General features: G+C 39.2%; 2 protein-coding genes across 2 annotated transcripts in view; both read left to right on the top strand.

Moving 5' to 3' along the window:
- FMN2 (formin 2) overlaps window positions 1-14,508 on the top strand; it is a 382,777-nt gene that overhangs the window by 185,422 nt on the left and 182,847 nt on the right. The window lies entirely within an intron of this gene.
- LOC116622703 (protein-arginine deiminase type-6-like) lies at window positions 5,721-13,805 on the top strand. Its single transcript, XM_032389270.1, has one exon. It carries the CDS (start codon window positions 11,221-11,223, stop codon window positions 12,595-12,597), a length of 1,377 nt encoding a protein of 458 aa, XP_032245161.1. The 5' UTR covers window positions 5,721-11,220; the 3' UTR covers window positions 12,598-13,805.

The raw sequence follows: 14,508 nt of genomic DNA, 5'->3' as shown, positions 1-14,508 counted from the left end.
TGATGTAGTCTGGGGAGTTGACTTTTAGTCTCAATCTCTAACTCTTTTATTCTGTGCCAGAAAGGAATTTTGCAAGACAGGATGGGTTTTCCTTTGTTGTAGCCTGGCTAGTGAGGATGAATACACCTACTCTCCTCTTTCCTCAGAAGAGAGGAGAATGTGGAGGAGATGTGATATTCTCTGGGAAATCTAGGAATAGGAAATTGCTTCTTCTTGAACAATGAAGTTCATGATTTCAACTGAGAGTGTGTTTAAGTGCTTTGGCAAAGTATTTTAGCCACCGGCAACCATTTCCCCTACACAGATAGAGTCAGACGGACTCTGTACACTTTGAAAGTAGGGAACAAACAAAAATACAAAAGAATCTTTATGTATGGAAATTGTGAAATTTGAAGTCTGCATTGTTTTTTTTCTGTTGTTTGTTTGTTTTAATGGTTGCATTTTTCATGGGATTATTTATGTACAGGAACAGCTAAGGAAAAGACATTAGTGAATTATTGTGATGGTGGAAAAAGGTTCTCCTGGTCAATCGAACCAATAGGTATGGGAGTGTGGAGAGAGTTTCTAAATATTAGTTCAGTTCTTTGGGTGGAATCTTGAAGAAACATCTATTATTCATAGAGCACTCTCAGTTTGAACTGTAATTTTTATTTAGTTGTGGGAAAGAGACTTGAAGCTTGTATTATATGATGGAGGAGAACTGTAGTGAAAATTCATGGTGCTCGGGGTACATTAAGCCTCTTCTCCCACCAATGGCTTCCATCTAAATCTTTGCTAAATGGCGATGCCCACCCTCTGTTTTACTCTTTGCCCCCAAAGCTTTGCATCCCAGTCGTCGAAGGATGTCAGGAAGGTCTGATCATGAAAATGGCTTTCTTTAATTAAAAAACTTCTTATAAGCCACAAGAAGAGAAGAATAGATGCATTTTGCTCAATTAAATCAAAATTTGTGAGGCATTATAGTTGCAGAAATGCTGAAGTCACTGGATATTTAAAGTAATGAAGCAGGAAGGGGGGACTCGTAGAAGCAAAACTAAGAGTTTCCTTTGTCCAGGCATGACCCTGAACAGTGGGTGGTCATTGCTGAACTCTAGAGAATGGGCAGTGTGGTGACAGAAAAGCAGATAGAAGGAGGAAAATTCCTCCACCAGTGGCCTCACCATTCACCAGACAGCTACTGAAGTTTAATTAAGGCTCAGAAGTCTGAGTCGTGAATTAGAACAGAGGCAGTTCCATCTTATATTTGAAAAATTTCTATTTTACTTAGAAGCAACTTTTGTTCATTAAAAACCCATCAGAGAAATCGGAGTATTTGGAACTCCTCCCCATATTTAACTGATCTCTCTTATTCCTGGCAATGAAACATTACACTAATCCTCTCACACAAATATATATATCAAAAGAGAAGAAAGAAGAACCTTCATTAACTGAACAAATAACAAATTATGACTTAACACACACATAAACTAGTGCATCACATTTTTGTACGTGTTAACTACATGTTGAGCTAAGTAAACCACAAAATTATTCTTGGGAACATAAATATTGTGTGTATTCTTTAGATTTTTCATATTTTTAAGTTTTTGGCAAAATAGTCATGAGACAGAAGTTGTTAGTCAAAGTCATGTCTATGGTACAATGAAAGGAATTACTATAACATGTCACATCTTGGTATGAAGCTCTCATATTCCCAGTCATATATTGTAAGTTCACAACTAAATTTTTTTTAGTTTTTGATAAATTTTTAATTTTCAGTGACTAAACTTCTTGGTTCCTTTCCCTACCTCAGCATGTCTGCCAGTATATAAATGGTAATATATCATATACTCAGGAAGCTATGTAAGTGCACATTTAAGTAAAATATCTTTAAAATGATTTTTTTAAATGACAATTATAATCTTTGTGTTTGCAAATTCAAGCTTTCTCTTCAGGGTTTCTTTTGAAGTCAGACATGTTTGTGAGGAATTACACTGAAAAAAGTATGAGTATTATCTGTGTAGAAGTTATTTTAGCATAAGGCATTTTAAATTCTGATAGATTGTGTACTTTTAGAGCAATGTATATGCATGCACTCCAAATAAAATTTAACAGTGTCCCCCTTTTACAACATGTGTTAGAAAACAGTGGCAAAATGTGATCGGAGTTAGGGTCTTATTTCCAGGGAGACTCACTAAGCTCTATTTTACAAGAGCATAAATGTTTACCTCAGCAAGAAGGTGAAGTACGTTATGCCCAATAAAGGACATTTTGCAGCGCTGGTTTACAGAAAACATTCAACAGACAGTGGATCTTTTACACAAAGTACAGTGTGTTGTTTGAAACTATTTGCTCATCTATACACTATGCTTAAAATAAACGCTATCTGGGAATATGCCAGTCTTTTTTTTTTTTTTTCTTCTCTACCTTTTTTATTCCACACCCTAGATTTTGTCACCTGCCAAAGTCAAATAAATCTTATCTGAACAGTTGAGATAAGCCTTGAGTTGTACCCAGTATGGTCAAATCAACAAACCTCTTCAAAAACAGAAATGAAATACAGTATCGCCAGATTAAACAGTCTACAATGGCAATCATGTTTGCATTTAAAGATTTTATTCCAAAAGGATTACAGTCTAGGTATCCATTTTTTTTCCCCTGCCTAGACAAGAAGGCGACATACTGAGTCAAACAAAATGCATTTGTTCTCTAACAATTTAACTTGTACAGCTCTTATAAACAAGGCCCATAGGTGTATGAAGCCTACTGACTTAATCAGTAACTTATGTCATTATCCTTGTATAAGCAAGTATGCTTGAGAGGTACCGGTGGTGGATTGAGGAGCAGAGTTATTTTTTTTCCAGCAGGAAAGCCTTTCTTTATGTAGCCTAAGTATAAAATCGATAGAATTCTGGCATTTTATTGTCTGTACCTTACAACAAATCCCCTCCCAGGTTAAACTGCCTGAAAAGAGAAGATAGTATAAATGGATATGATTTCTAAATAAGTAGGCTATTATAAAAATGCAAGGTTCTTCCCTTCTAGGGCATACATCATTTTAGTTGCTAATAAAATGTACGCTCTACAAGGGCAGGAAGTGTGTCTGTCAGGTTTACCACCATATCCCCAGGGCAGAGAAGACTACCTGGTTTGGGGTTAGAACTCTATGAATATTTGTTCAGTGAAGGAATAAATGCTGTTTTCAAGAAGATACTGTTTACTTTGCAGATAAATACAAACATTTTGTAATAATTTAATCAGTTGTTGATACTTAAAAGCATGTTTCTGAAGTGAATATATTTTGACTTGCAGTTAAATGGTTCCCTTTCAACGTTATACTGTTTAATTGGCAGTTTATTTATGTGTAACAGGTAGTAAACAGATGTTACTGTGTCACTCAGTGTCAGGTAGTATTGACTTCTGTGTATTTCCTGACCATAGGGGAATTTATTTTTTTATTTTTTATTTTTTGCCTTTTTAAAAATTTTATTATGTTAATTACCATTCATTACGTCATTAGTTTTTGATGTAGCGTTCCATGATTCATTGTTTTCGTATAACACCCAGTGCTCCATGCAGAACGTGCCCTCTTTAATACCCATCACCAGGCTAACCCATACCCCCACCCCCTCCCCTCTAGAACCCTCAGTTTGTTTCTCAGAGTCCATAGTCTCTCATGGTTCGTCTCCTCCTCCAATCTCCCCCCTTCATTCCATAGGGGAATTTATACACTGCTTGCTGATTTGAAGAGAACCCATTTCCCCACTAGTCTTTAAGCACATCTCCGCATACTTAAATTCAGCCTCTAGCACATCTGAGAATTGGCCCAACTGGATATAGAATTGGGATGCTGATGTGCTGCTTTTCTTTTATTTTTAAGGCCCAAACAATATAAAATATATTTTCATTTCTAATTTATGTTGTTTTGTAAGAGCAATTATTTCTACGAATGTCTATGTGATATTGAGACATTTAGAGAGAACGAACGAAGAACCTTCTCTTTGTGAGTGCCTGCTGCAGCAAGGACTGTATGTCACATGGTCATTACCTCTAATCCTGACAATAACCATTTGAGGGAGGTATTAACACCATTATATACCTATTTCACATGTGAATAAACTGAGACCCAGATTGCTTACCAAGTCTCTCCCAAGAGACACACACTAGCTAGTCACAGATCCATGTTTTTAATTCCAGTCTGTGTGAATCCAAAGCACTGAGGTTTAAGGTTTCAAGTCATTTGGGAAAAAAAATCAAGACTTTTGAGTTATTATTTGAGTAAATTAAAGCCGCTCAATAAATACATTAATGTATAAACCAGGGATTTGAATGGAAGGAGCAATAAGAAAATTTAGAAGTCTTATAAATACAAGGAATGGAGTGCCATTATTTTAATTTGGACTCTTTAAAAAAGAATGCTTTTGCTGTATTTGCCATTAAATTTATTATGGCCTTTAGATAATCCAGAATTACTTGAAATGTGATTCAAGAACTTGTGTGTTTCCGATGTATGTTAAAAATGTGTAGCCACATGTCTTCTGGGAAGTTTCCCACAGTGTGGACATGCCTGGGTGTACATGTTTGACAAGCCCATGAGCTCAAGCAAGTTTGGTGGTAGGATGTGTAAACACTGCAAATGTAGTGTTTCCTTTTATCTTATTATCAAGTGTGAAATTCAGGTGAATATGGTACTAAGTATTTTACTCTCTGAGAAATGTTCTTTTTTTAACTTGTTAGATATGTTTGGTTCACTAAGCCAAGGAAAACCAAACAAAATCTTTAGAATTGCTTGACTGCATCATTAGGAAATTTTTGTTAAATAATACATTTTGACAGTTTTTTTAAGGAATTCCCCAGGTGTGTGGATTTTCAGTTGGGGATTAACACATCACTATTTCCTTATAAAGGATTCTTGATTCCATTGTCGTCAGATTGCACAGTGACAAGCACTTACCAAAGGTTTCTATGCTTTATTGAATTTCAAGTAAAAATTTAAGGATAATGGTCCTAGGCATTTCTACCTAAACCGTTTTCCCCCCTCTTGTTTTCCTTTTTATATCTTCCTGGCAGGACAAATAAAGCAGTACTAGAAATTTCTGAATGCATAAAAACTGACCATTTGCATCCACCACAGACTGTAGATGTGAAGGAGGAAGAGGAGGCTTCTTCCTCTGGAAATATCTTTCATTCTTTTTTTTTTTTTTTTTTAAATATTTTATTTATTTATTTGACAGAGAGAGACACAGCGAGAGAGGGAACACAAGCAGGGGGAGTGGGAGAGGGAGAAGCAGCCTTCCCACCGAGCAGGGATCCCGATGCGGGGCTCGATCCCAGGACCCTGGGATCATGACCTGAGCCGAAGGCAGACGCTTAATGACTGAGCCACCCAGGCGCCCAATATCTTTCATTCTTTATGTGTCATTTTCTTCCCTCATTATCATGTGGATGGTTATGCTTATAGTACTGTTGGCAGCAGATATCACTGCGCATGCCAATATTTGGCTTTTGCTTTCTCAGGTGTTGTTGCCTTCATGGATTGATGGGACCAATAACACAAATATGTGGTTGGTAGTGTCTCTTTCTTTTTTTTTTTTTTTTTAAAGATTTTATTTATTTATTTGAGAGAGAGAATGAGAGACAGCACGAGAGGGAAGAGGGTCAGAGGGAGAAGCAGACTCCCCGCTGAGCAGGGAGCCCGATGTGGGACTCGATCCCCGGACTCCAGGATCATGACCTGAGCCGAAGGCAGTCGCTTAACCAACTGAGCCACCCAGGCGCCCGGTAGTGTCTCTTTCTTAAGGTCAGCTATTATGGCTTTTCTCTGAAGGTTCAGTAATGACTTTGTTTTTCACACTATAAGCTTTTTTAGTTTTCTACTATATGTAGAACACTCTGGTGTGAGCTGATGATATCTAAGGCAATATCCCTGCTATCAGGCTATTTAAAATCTCCTTGGAGGCAAAGAGCACATAATTCTATACCAAAGAAGGAATACCTGAAACGTATCAGGTGATTTGTATTTATGTTAAAGGGTTCAAACAAGAGGTCAGGGATGTCATTATGAGCCATGGTACTTAGGGAATGTTTCAGAGATAACTTAAGTTGGAGTTTGAAATTGCTATTTTGTTAGAGATAGTGGTTTGTCCACATTGTTCACACTTATCAACTTCCCCTCCATTTTAGGTAAACATTGGAAACTATTCTGGCCAGTGAGACATAAGTAGAAATTTGCTAAGAATTCATATTCAATAGGCATTGCATATACTTCCTTGTTGCTTTCCTTTTCCCTCAATTTTGCCTGGAATGTGAAAGTGATGGATGGAGCTATGGCAACTATTTTTCCACATGAGGAATAGGAATTTAAAGACCATAAAAACTTTTTTTTCCCTAACCTTTTTTTAATTTTCTGAATCAATGTCAACCTATCTCAATTTTATTTAAGTCATTATTTACTCAGATGTTCTTTTTACTGCTGAAAACAATTTTTAAACAGTGCAAATATATTTGCACTTTTGCCATATTATCAAGTGGCTAATTGTCAAGAATTTATTCATATTTCAGATGTCTTTGTTACTACACTGTAACTAAATGGCTGACATCACTCCCTACAATAGTCTAAAATGAGCCAAACGTTTAAGCTTGGGGTCGGGGGACTAAGTTATAAACAAACATGATGAATGACATTTTTTTCTCTCACCTAGTCCCTGTGTCCTTCATTTTACTTCCTAATACATCAAAGGTTTTGGAATTCAGCTCTTATTTCTCTTTAATTCCACCAGGATCTAGATACTCTTTTTAAAAATCTCCTTCCCTTCCTCAACTGTCCTCAGTTTGTGTTAATCACTCTTGCACTTTTTCATTCACCTATACACGTATTCCTCAACATATTATTACTTTTGCAAAACCTAGAGACAACCACAAATTTAGTTGGGTAAGAAGAGGGAAATATTTATATTATTAGGCACAGGTTTATAAGAGAAAATAAGCTGAAAAAAGTTTCTAACCTATGGTTTCTCTTCTAGCTTCAGAGTCCCTAAAGTTTTAAGGGCACTTTGGGGGGACTAGGCAAAAACATGAATGAATTTTGTGAATACAGAGATCACCAGGGGTGGGGCTTCGGGCCGTGCTAGAGTATGAGCCAGGTGCTGTATATCCGGCAGAATATGGTCAGAAGGGAGCGTGTGAGATCTCTTCTCAGGAACTGGTTATATGTTAGTATATGTTTATGTTATATATGTTAATGTAATTATATGTTAGTATCTTTCCACTTCACCAACCTGTGATAGAGAAGCTCATATCTCCAGATCCCCCAAATGGTTTACAGTGCATTTACAAAAGAGATAATAAATATTGTCAGATAAAGTGAATAGCAACTACTTCCCACCCCCAAAAGTGAAATCTTTAATTTCACTGGAATGTACAGTGAGATAGAAATTATCTTCACACGCGTCCTTTTTCCTGATTTTAAAGTGTAATGGCAAGTCACTTGCAATTCCTCAAAGAGATCTCTTAGAAAATTTTGGTCCCCAGGGGCTAGGAGATGATGACAAGCTTGGAACCATTTTAAATGAGAGATGCTTCTGATCTCTGCTACTTAAGATGAGTTTCTACTTGAACAAGGGTCTTTGCTTCTCAGCAGTTTGCCAAGCTAACTTCATCTTAGCTTTTCCTGTGGCTTCTGAATTCCAAAGGGGGTAAAGATGGTTTCTCGAAGCCCTCACACTCTTTCTTACTGTGTTACTGAGAAGAGGGCATGAACTGTAAATACAGACTGATTTGCACTTCTTTTGTGTTTAAGCTTCTGCTGACTCTGCTTCCTTCCCATATACCTTATTCAAAATCAGTGTTGATGGTTTCCCTGTGGGTGAGACATGTTTAGTCTCCCATGTTAGTATAGGCACAAGTGAAACTGTCATTATTTCCTTTTTGCTGAGAATGTTTTCAACCTAGTTGGTCTAAAATCTCTCAAGATACTGATTTGGAGAGCCATTGGTAAAATATTTTTCATATAGGAATGTTAAAGGGGCTATAATAACAATAAACACAACCAACATTTTCCGAGTGTTTGCCCAGAGGCATGGTACAGCTTCTAAGTGTTTTCCTTGAATAATCTCCTGCAAGAATCCTAGGGGGTGGATGCTTTTATTAGGTCCATTTTGCAGATTCCAAGCAAATTGAGACACCGTGTGTTACACAGATAATAATAAATGCTGGAGCCAGTTTGACCCAGAGCCCACTGTGTTCCACTGTTTCCCAGTGCTATTTGTCAGATGATGATAGGACAGAACATATTATTAGCTTTGCGTTTTATGTTTTTGCACTATAAAGTCATCTAGAACAAAGTTATTTGTTTGTGAAAGGGCAATTAAGCTCAGCTCAAGGAATATTCAGCTTGTCCAGTCAAGTTAAAGGAACAGTTAATTTTCAGGAATTACTAACCTCAGCCTATTTCAACCTGTCTCACATTCAACAAAGATTTTTTTTCCCAAGCCTCTCTGTACTAGGTTCTTCTATATATGGTGAAGGACACAACAATAGATTAGGCATGGTCATGTAAAGTTGTATAGGGAAGGGTCTGTCAGTATTATCTCATGTCTCCATATGTCTGTCTATCATGCCTCAGATAAACTCAATCTCACTTAGACTAGGAGCCTTAGCTGATTTGATAGGCTATGTCTGAAGTCAGCTTTCCTGACTAGTGCATTTCTTTTTTCTGGTAAATCATGATGCCTCCCCATTTTTTCTGTGCCCTTAGAGCCTGATAGAAAAACAAAAACTTTGATAAAATTAATACATGGTAGAGAATAATAGAGAACCACAAGTTGAGATTTGAAATCCAAGTAACAAAGAGCCAGAGTTAGCAACCTGGTATGGTGGGCAGCCTCTCAGATGGCCTCCAAAGATCTGGTATTAATGCTCTTGTGTGTGGGCTGGACCTAGAGACTCATAATGAATAAAATATAATGGAGATGATGGGATGCCACTTCTAAGCCTAGGTTACAAAGAGAAGGTGGCCTTATCTTGCATACCCCCTCTCGCTCCTCTGAAGGAAGACTACTGTCTTATTGTGAGCTTCTCTGTGGAGAGACATATCTGGCAAGAAACTGAGGCTCAGTTTCAGCCAACAGCCAGTGAGGAGCTGAAGCCTTCAGTCTGAGGAACTGAATCTTGCCAACAACCATGTGAGGTTGGGAATGGATCCCCCTGCAGAGCCTTCATAGATGATCTTAGCCTCAGCCAACTCCATGATTAAAGTCTTATGAGAAACCTTGAGGCAAAGGCATTCAGCTAAGCTGTACCTGGATTTCTGACCCACAGATAATATGTTTGTTGATAATATGATAATATATTTTAAGCCCTAAGCTTTAGTGTAATTTGCTGTGCAGAAATGGATAACTAATATTCTTGGTAATAAAGACCATAAGATTTTCTACTTTTGGAGGTCTCTACCGCCAGTTTAGCAGGTCATGTGGGTGGGAGGGATTAAGGCAAGAAACCACTGGGACTGGAGTGTCAGGGCTGATGGAGGGAAGGGGTCATCAAAAGCAGCCTCAGGGCTGTCCTATCCCCCTGGGGAGACCCCAGCTTAAAAAAAAAAAATGACCCAAAACAAAACAAGAGTGGAGTAAGTCAAGCACTAACAGTGTTCCATGACTTAAAATATTGCATTCAGTAAGAGTAATTATTTCATATTGAATTATACCAATAAAGTGAACTGCTTCATCTGGCTACTCAAAATATATGGAACATTTATGAATTTGGCTAATGTTTTGTGAACTTTTGTTTTGCTGAGTTTCCTTTAACACGACCTCTTAAAATATGGTCCTTTCCCTTTTATGCACTTTTTTGATCAGAAGCACAGAGACTGGATTCTTGTTATGCAGAAATTTAGACAGATGTGTTACACTCTAGTCTCTGAGTGACTTAACATCGTAGTGAGTTAGAATAAGCAACCTGTCCCGCATTTCTGGTGTCAAAGAAGGCAGTGTTAATAGCAAAGACCGAGTGTCCAGGGAATGTGATACAGGCCTATGACGATCACCTGTTTGTGTACTTGTGTGCACAATGTCATGTGTCCAGCATACAACCGTTGGATCCAGAATTCTTTTTATGTCATGCAATATCTTAAAATCAAAAGGAAATAGATTTTTTTTCTGTTAGCATAGTTCACTTTGATACATTTTTAATATCCTTGGTTAAATTGACTATTTGAGTTCTAAAATAGGCTATTTTGCTCTTCATTTTGTAACATCGTGGTTTAATGAGAAGTGCGTTGGATATCAGCAAGTGTGTACCAGTGGAGTTCATGAATTCAAGAACTATTTGTGGTCTTAACTTCTGATTATTGTAAGCAAATGTTTAATCCTGAACCTAATTTTAATCTAACACATTCCCAGCTCCGTCTCTAGTTTCTAACCAATGTGTTCACAGATAATACACATTTTCAAATTAATTACATAAATGATTCCAAGGCTTCTTGAATTATCCTTCTTACTATAAAATTCCTTATTTTCTCCACATGATAAACATGCTACAGACAAAAGTTATTATCCCGCTTGATAAAGTCTCAGAGAAGCTTAGTGTCTTGATCAACAACACACAGCCTGTTGGTAGGAAAGCCTGAAAGAGTACCATTGTTCTATTTAATTATCACATCCTTGACATTTTATAAAAGTTTTAGCTTAAAAATAAAAATGCTATCCATTTTGGTCTGGAGTGATTATTAACACATGGTCACTTATAGGTTGTTTAAAGAGAGTGGTAAAAACCTCCATATGTTCTAATCCTGGAAAGTCCGTGTACTTTACAAATAAATTAATAATCTTTTAATATGCAAAAAAGGCTAGAATTTCCTCTCAACACCTTCTTAGTCCTTGAACTCTTCTACATAAAAGCAGAACAGGTGCTTCTTGGCTAAATTCAAAGTAATGAATTTATATATATTTTATGGGAAAGCAATTAAAGCTGCTTGGTAGACCTGCAGGGGAATTTCTGGGTAGGCAGTGTGTGGGTCCCAGACAATGATGGCTGCTCCCAAAAGTCTTAGAGCAAAGAGGAGGAAATGAGTGTGAAATATTTGGCCTCTTCTAATCTGAAGTATAATCACATTAGCACCTAGTTGAATGTTAGAGAGTAATCTGAAAGATTTATCACTGAATATCCTTCCAAATTTGGGGTTTATTTGTGTTCTGAAATCTAAGTCTTATGCCTAACACTTTAAATGCCAAGTAAAAAAGACAGAGGATGATGAACGATACCCAGATACAGATACAGAACCACCTGAAGGAAACCTTCTACGTTGAAGCCATGGAGTTCCCGTCTGCCGACTTCTCGGGCCTCATCTCCTACTCTGTCTCCCTGGTGGAAGAATCACAAGACCCGTCAATTCCAGAGACCCTGGTGTACAAAGACACGGTAGTGTTCCGGGTGGCCCCTTGCATCTTTACTCCCAGCACCCAGATGCCTCTAGAGGTCTACCTGTGCAGAGAGCTGCAGGTCCAGGGTTTTGTGAACACAGTGATGGAGCTGAGCGAGAAGAGTAACAGCCAGGTGGTATCTGTCTACAAGGACCCCAGCCACCTGGGCAGGTGGCTCCAGGATGAGATGGCCTTCTGTTGTACCCAGGCTCCCCACAAGACGCTTTCCTTGGTCCTCGACACCCCTTGCGTCCTCACGCTGGACGACTTCCCCATGAAATACTCCCTGAGCCCAGGGGTTGGCTACATGATCCAAGGCACCAAGGACCACAGGGTAGCCAGCATGGACTCTATTGGGAACCTGATGGTGTCCCCACCTGTCAAGGTGGAAGGGAAAGAGTACCCCCTAGGCAGGATCCTCATTGGCAGCTGCTTTTACCCCAGCAAGGAGGGCCGAGACATGGGTAAGGCCCTCCGGGACTTCCTCTACGCCCAGCGAGTCCCGGCCCCGGTGGAGCTCTTCTTGGACTGGCTGATGGTCGGCCACATGGATGAGTTCATGTGCTTCATCCCCACGCAGGACAAGAGTGAGGGTAACAAGGGCTTCTGGCTGCTCCTGGCCAGCCCCAGGTCCTGCTACAGACTGTTCGAGGAGAAACAGAAGGAGGGCTCTGGAGACCTGACTCTGTTTGCAGAGGTCCGGGAGGACCACCTCCTTTCCAACGGGAGGGAGGCCAACACCATCAATCAACTTCTGGCTGATGAAAACATGAGGAAGCAGAACAACTATGTAGAGAAGTGCATTAACCTGAACCGTGACATCCTGAAGAAGGAGCTGGGCCTGGTGGAGAGGGACATCACTGACATCCCGCAGCTCTTCTGCTTGGAGCAGCTGACTAACGTCCCCTCCAATGAGCAGATGGCAAAATTGTTTGCGAGGCCCTACTTCCCTAACCTGCTGCAGATGATCACGATGGACAAGAATCTGGGCATCCCCAAGCCTTTTGGGCCCCAGATCAAGGGCATCTGCTGCCTGGAAGAAAAGATCTGCCAGTTGCTAGAGCCCCTGGGCTTCAAGTGCACCTTCATCGATGACTTCGACTGCTACCTGACTGAAATCAGGGACTTCTGTGCCTGGGCCAACATCCGCCGGGTACCCTTTGCCTTCAAATGGTGGAGGATGGTGCCCGAGCCCCAGGCCTAGCCCCGCCCCAGCGTGAACGGCCCCTTAATCACCATTCCACAGCATCCCGATGCCCTGCCTGTCTGGAGAGCAATACTCCTCCCCCCGGCCACCCTCATCCCTCAGTATCTGGAGGGGGTGGCTGACGCTGCCAGCTCGAACCCCCTCGGAAAATGGTCTTTGGCTGAGAAGTGATTACTAAGTATCCATTAAAGTTCTAGGTGTTCTGAAAAAAAAAAAAGTTACAGTGGTAACAGTAAGTCATTTAGTTGTGATAGTTCATTGTTCAGGTGAGAGCACACCCCTTAATAGATGCAGGTGGAATTTTTCCTTTTGGTTTATGAGGGCACAAAACACAAGTAGGAAAAAAAAAGAAACTCATTTAACTTTGAGTTAGATAATAAAGCATATTAGAGCCAGAAGAGTTGAACTTTTATGAAAAGAGGGAAATATCATTAACCAACCTCATGCTAGATCCTTTTACTTGTTCCTGCCTTTGGTCCCCACGAAACCCAAAATCTTGCTAATATTTTCTTTGATCTCCTTTTCCCCTCACCCCAGTCCCCCATAAAGAAACTAGAACTTGTCAAGTTAAGTAACTTACTTGAAGTAATGCAGCAGCAAAGAAAAATTTAAACCCAGTTAAGTTTGATTCCATGTTCTGTGTTCCTTCTACATCAATAAAGCATCCCATAAAAACAGTATTCCGTTTTGGGGGAAAATAGAAGCTATCACCTTGAAATAATCTCAAAAAAAAAGATCTTTTCCTCTCAAAGAAGGCTGAAATTTTGCACATGGAATCAGGGAATTTGTGAGGTGCTTTTTCCTTGAAACTTTTGCCATCTTAAAAAATGTATGTGTGTTTCTATTTCTATTTATATAAAATCCTTAGCATGGCCATAGCTAGAAATCTGATTGGAGTGGTCTCTGCACATCCAGTTGTCTGCAGCCTTTCGAGGCTGAGTAATTGAGAACATCCACATCAAATAGCTCCAATTTCAAGTCATTGTTTCTCAAATAACAGTTAACCAGTGTAGTAAGCTAGTATAGTCCCTGGATGATAAGAACACTTTACATATTATTGAGTTCATGAGTGAATGCATTGTTTTATTTCCTTGATTTTAGAATTTATCAGTTGAAAATATACAGATTTTAAGGGAGGGAGCACTAGAAGACACCACTAAATATTTAGAAAGATAGGAATTTTAGTCTGAGTCTTGATTTCTGAAATGTTAAAATGTGCTTTTTTTTTTTTTTTTTTTTTTTTTTTTTTATTATTTTTTTTATTTATTTGACAGAGAGAGAGATAGCGAGAGCAGGAACACAAGCAGGGGGAGTGGGAGAGGGAGAAGCAGGCTTCCTGCCGAGCAGGAAGCCCGATGCGGGACTTGACCCCAGGACCCTGGGATCATGACCTGAGCCGAAGGCAGACGCTTAACGACTGAGCCACCCAGGCGCCCCTTAAAATGTGCTTTTTAAATTGAGTAAATATAGTACCTCAGTAACCTTAACCTTTCCCAAATTACTTCTCTTGCCTTTATTTCCCATCTAGAACTCCTCTCATTCCATCCATTCATCTGCCATTATCTAATCTTCTCTAATTTTCAGCTACTCAAGCATGACTATATTGTTCTCTCAAAACTGTGATTCCCATCAAATTGTGTTAGCATCTCTCAAGTGTAAAGCCAACTAAGAGAAAATTGTGTGGAAAAATAGTAACAGTATTTCTTTCCATGGAGATTTCCTTGTGGATGACTAAATAGTGAGGTTTCATGGCTTAGGAACTTTTGAGGACTTGCTTAGGACCATATACCAATGATTAGGACCACATGATATTTATTAAGATATTCTTCAGTACCTGACATTGTGTGAGATAAACCGACGAGAAACCACACTTAAACACACAAAGTTTCATGTGGGGAACACTTGTAG

Source organism: Phoca vitulina, unplaced genomic scaffold (genome assembly GCF_004348235.1).
Source record: "Phoca vitulina isolate PV1807 unplaced genomic scaffold, GSC_HSeal_1.0 scaffold54, whole genome shotgun sequence".
Taxonomy (NCBI): Eukaryota; Metazoa; Chordata; class Mammalia; order Carnivora; family Phocidae; genus Phoca; species Phoca vitulina.
Note: the sequence above shows the minus strand (reverse complement) of the source record. Positions and strands in the feature narration are given on the sequence as shown.

Coding starts and splice junctions, on each gene's coding strand:
- LOC116622703 (XM_032389270.1), top strand. CDS start 11,221: ATGATGAACGATACCCAGATACAGATACAGAACCACCTGAAGGAAACC.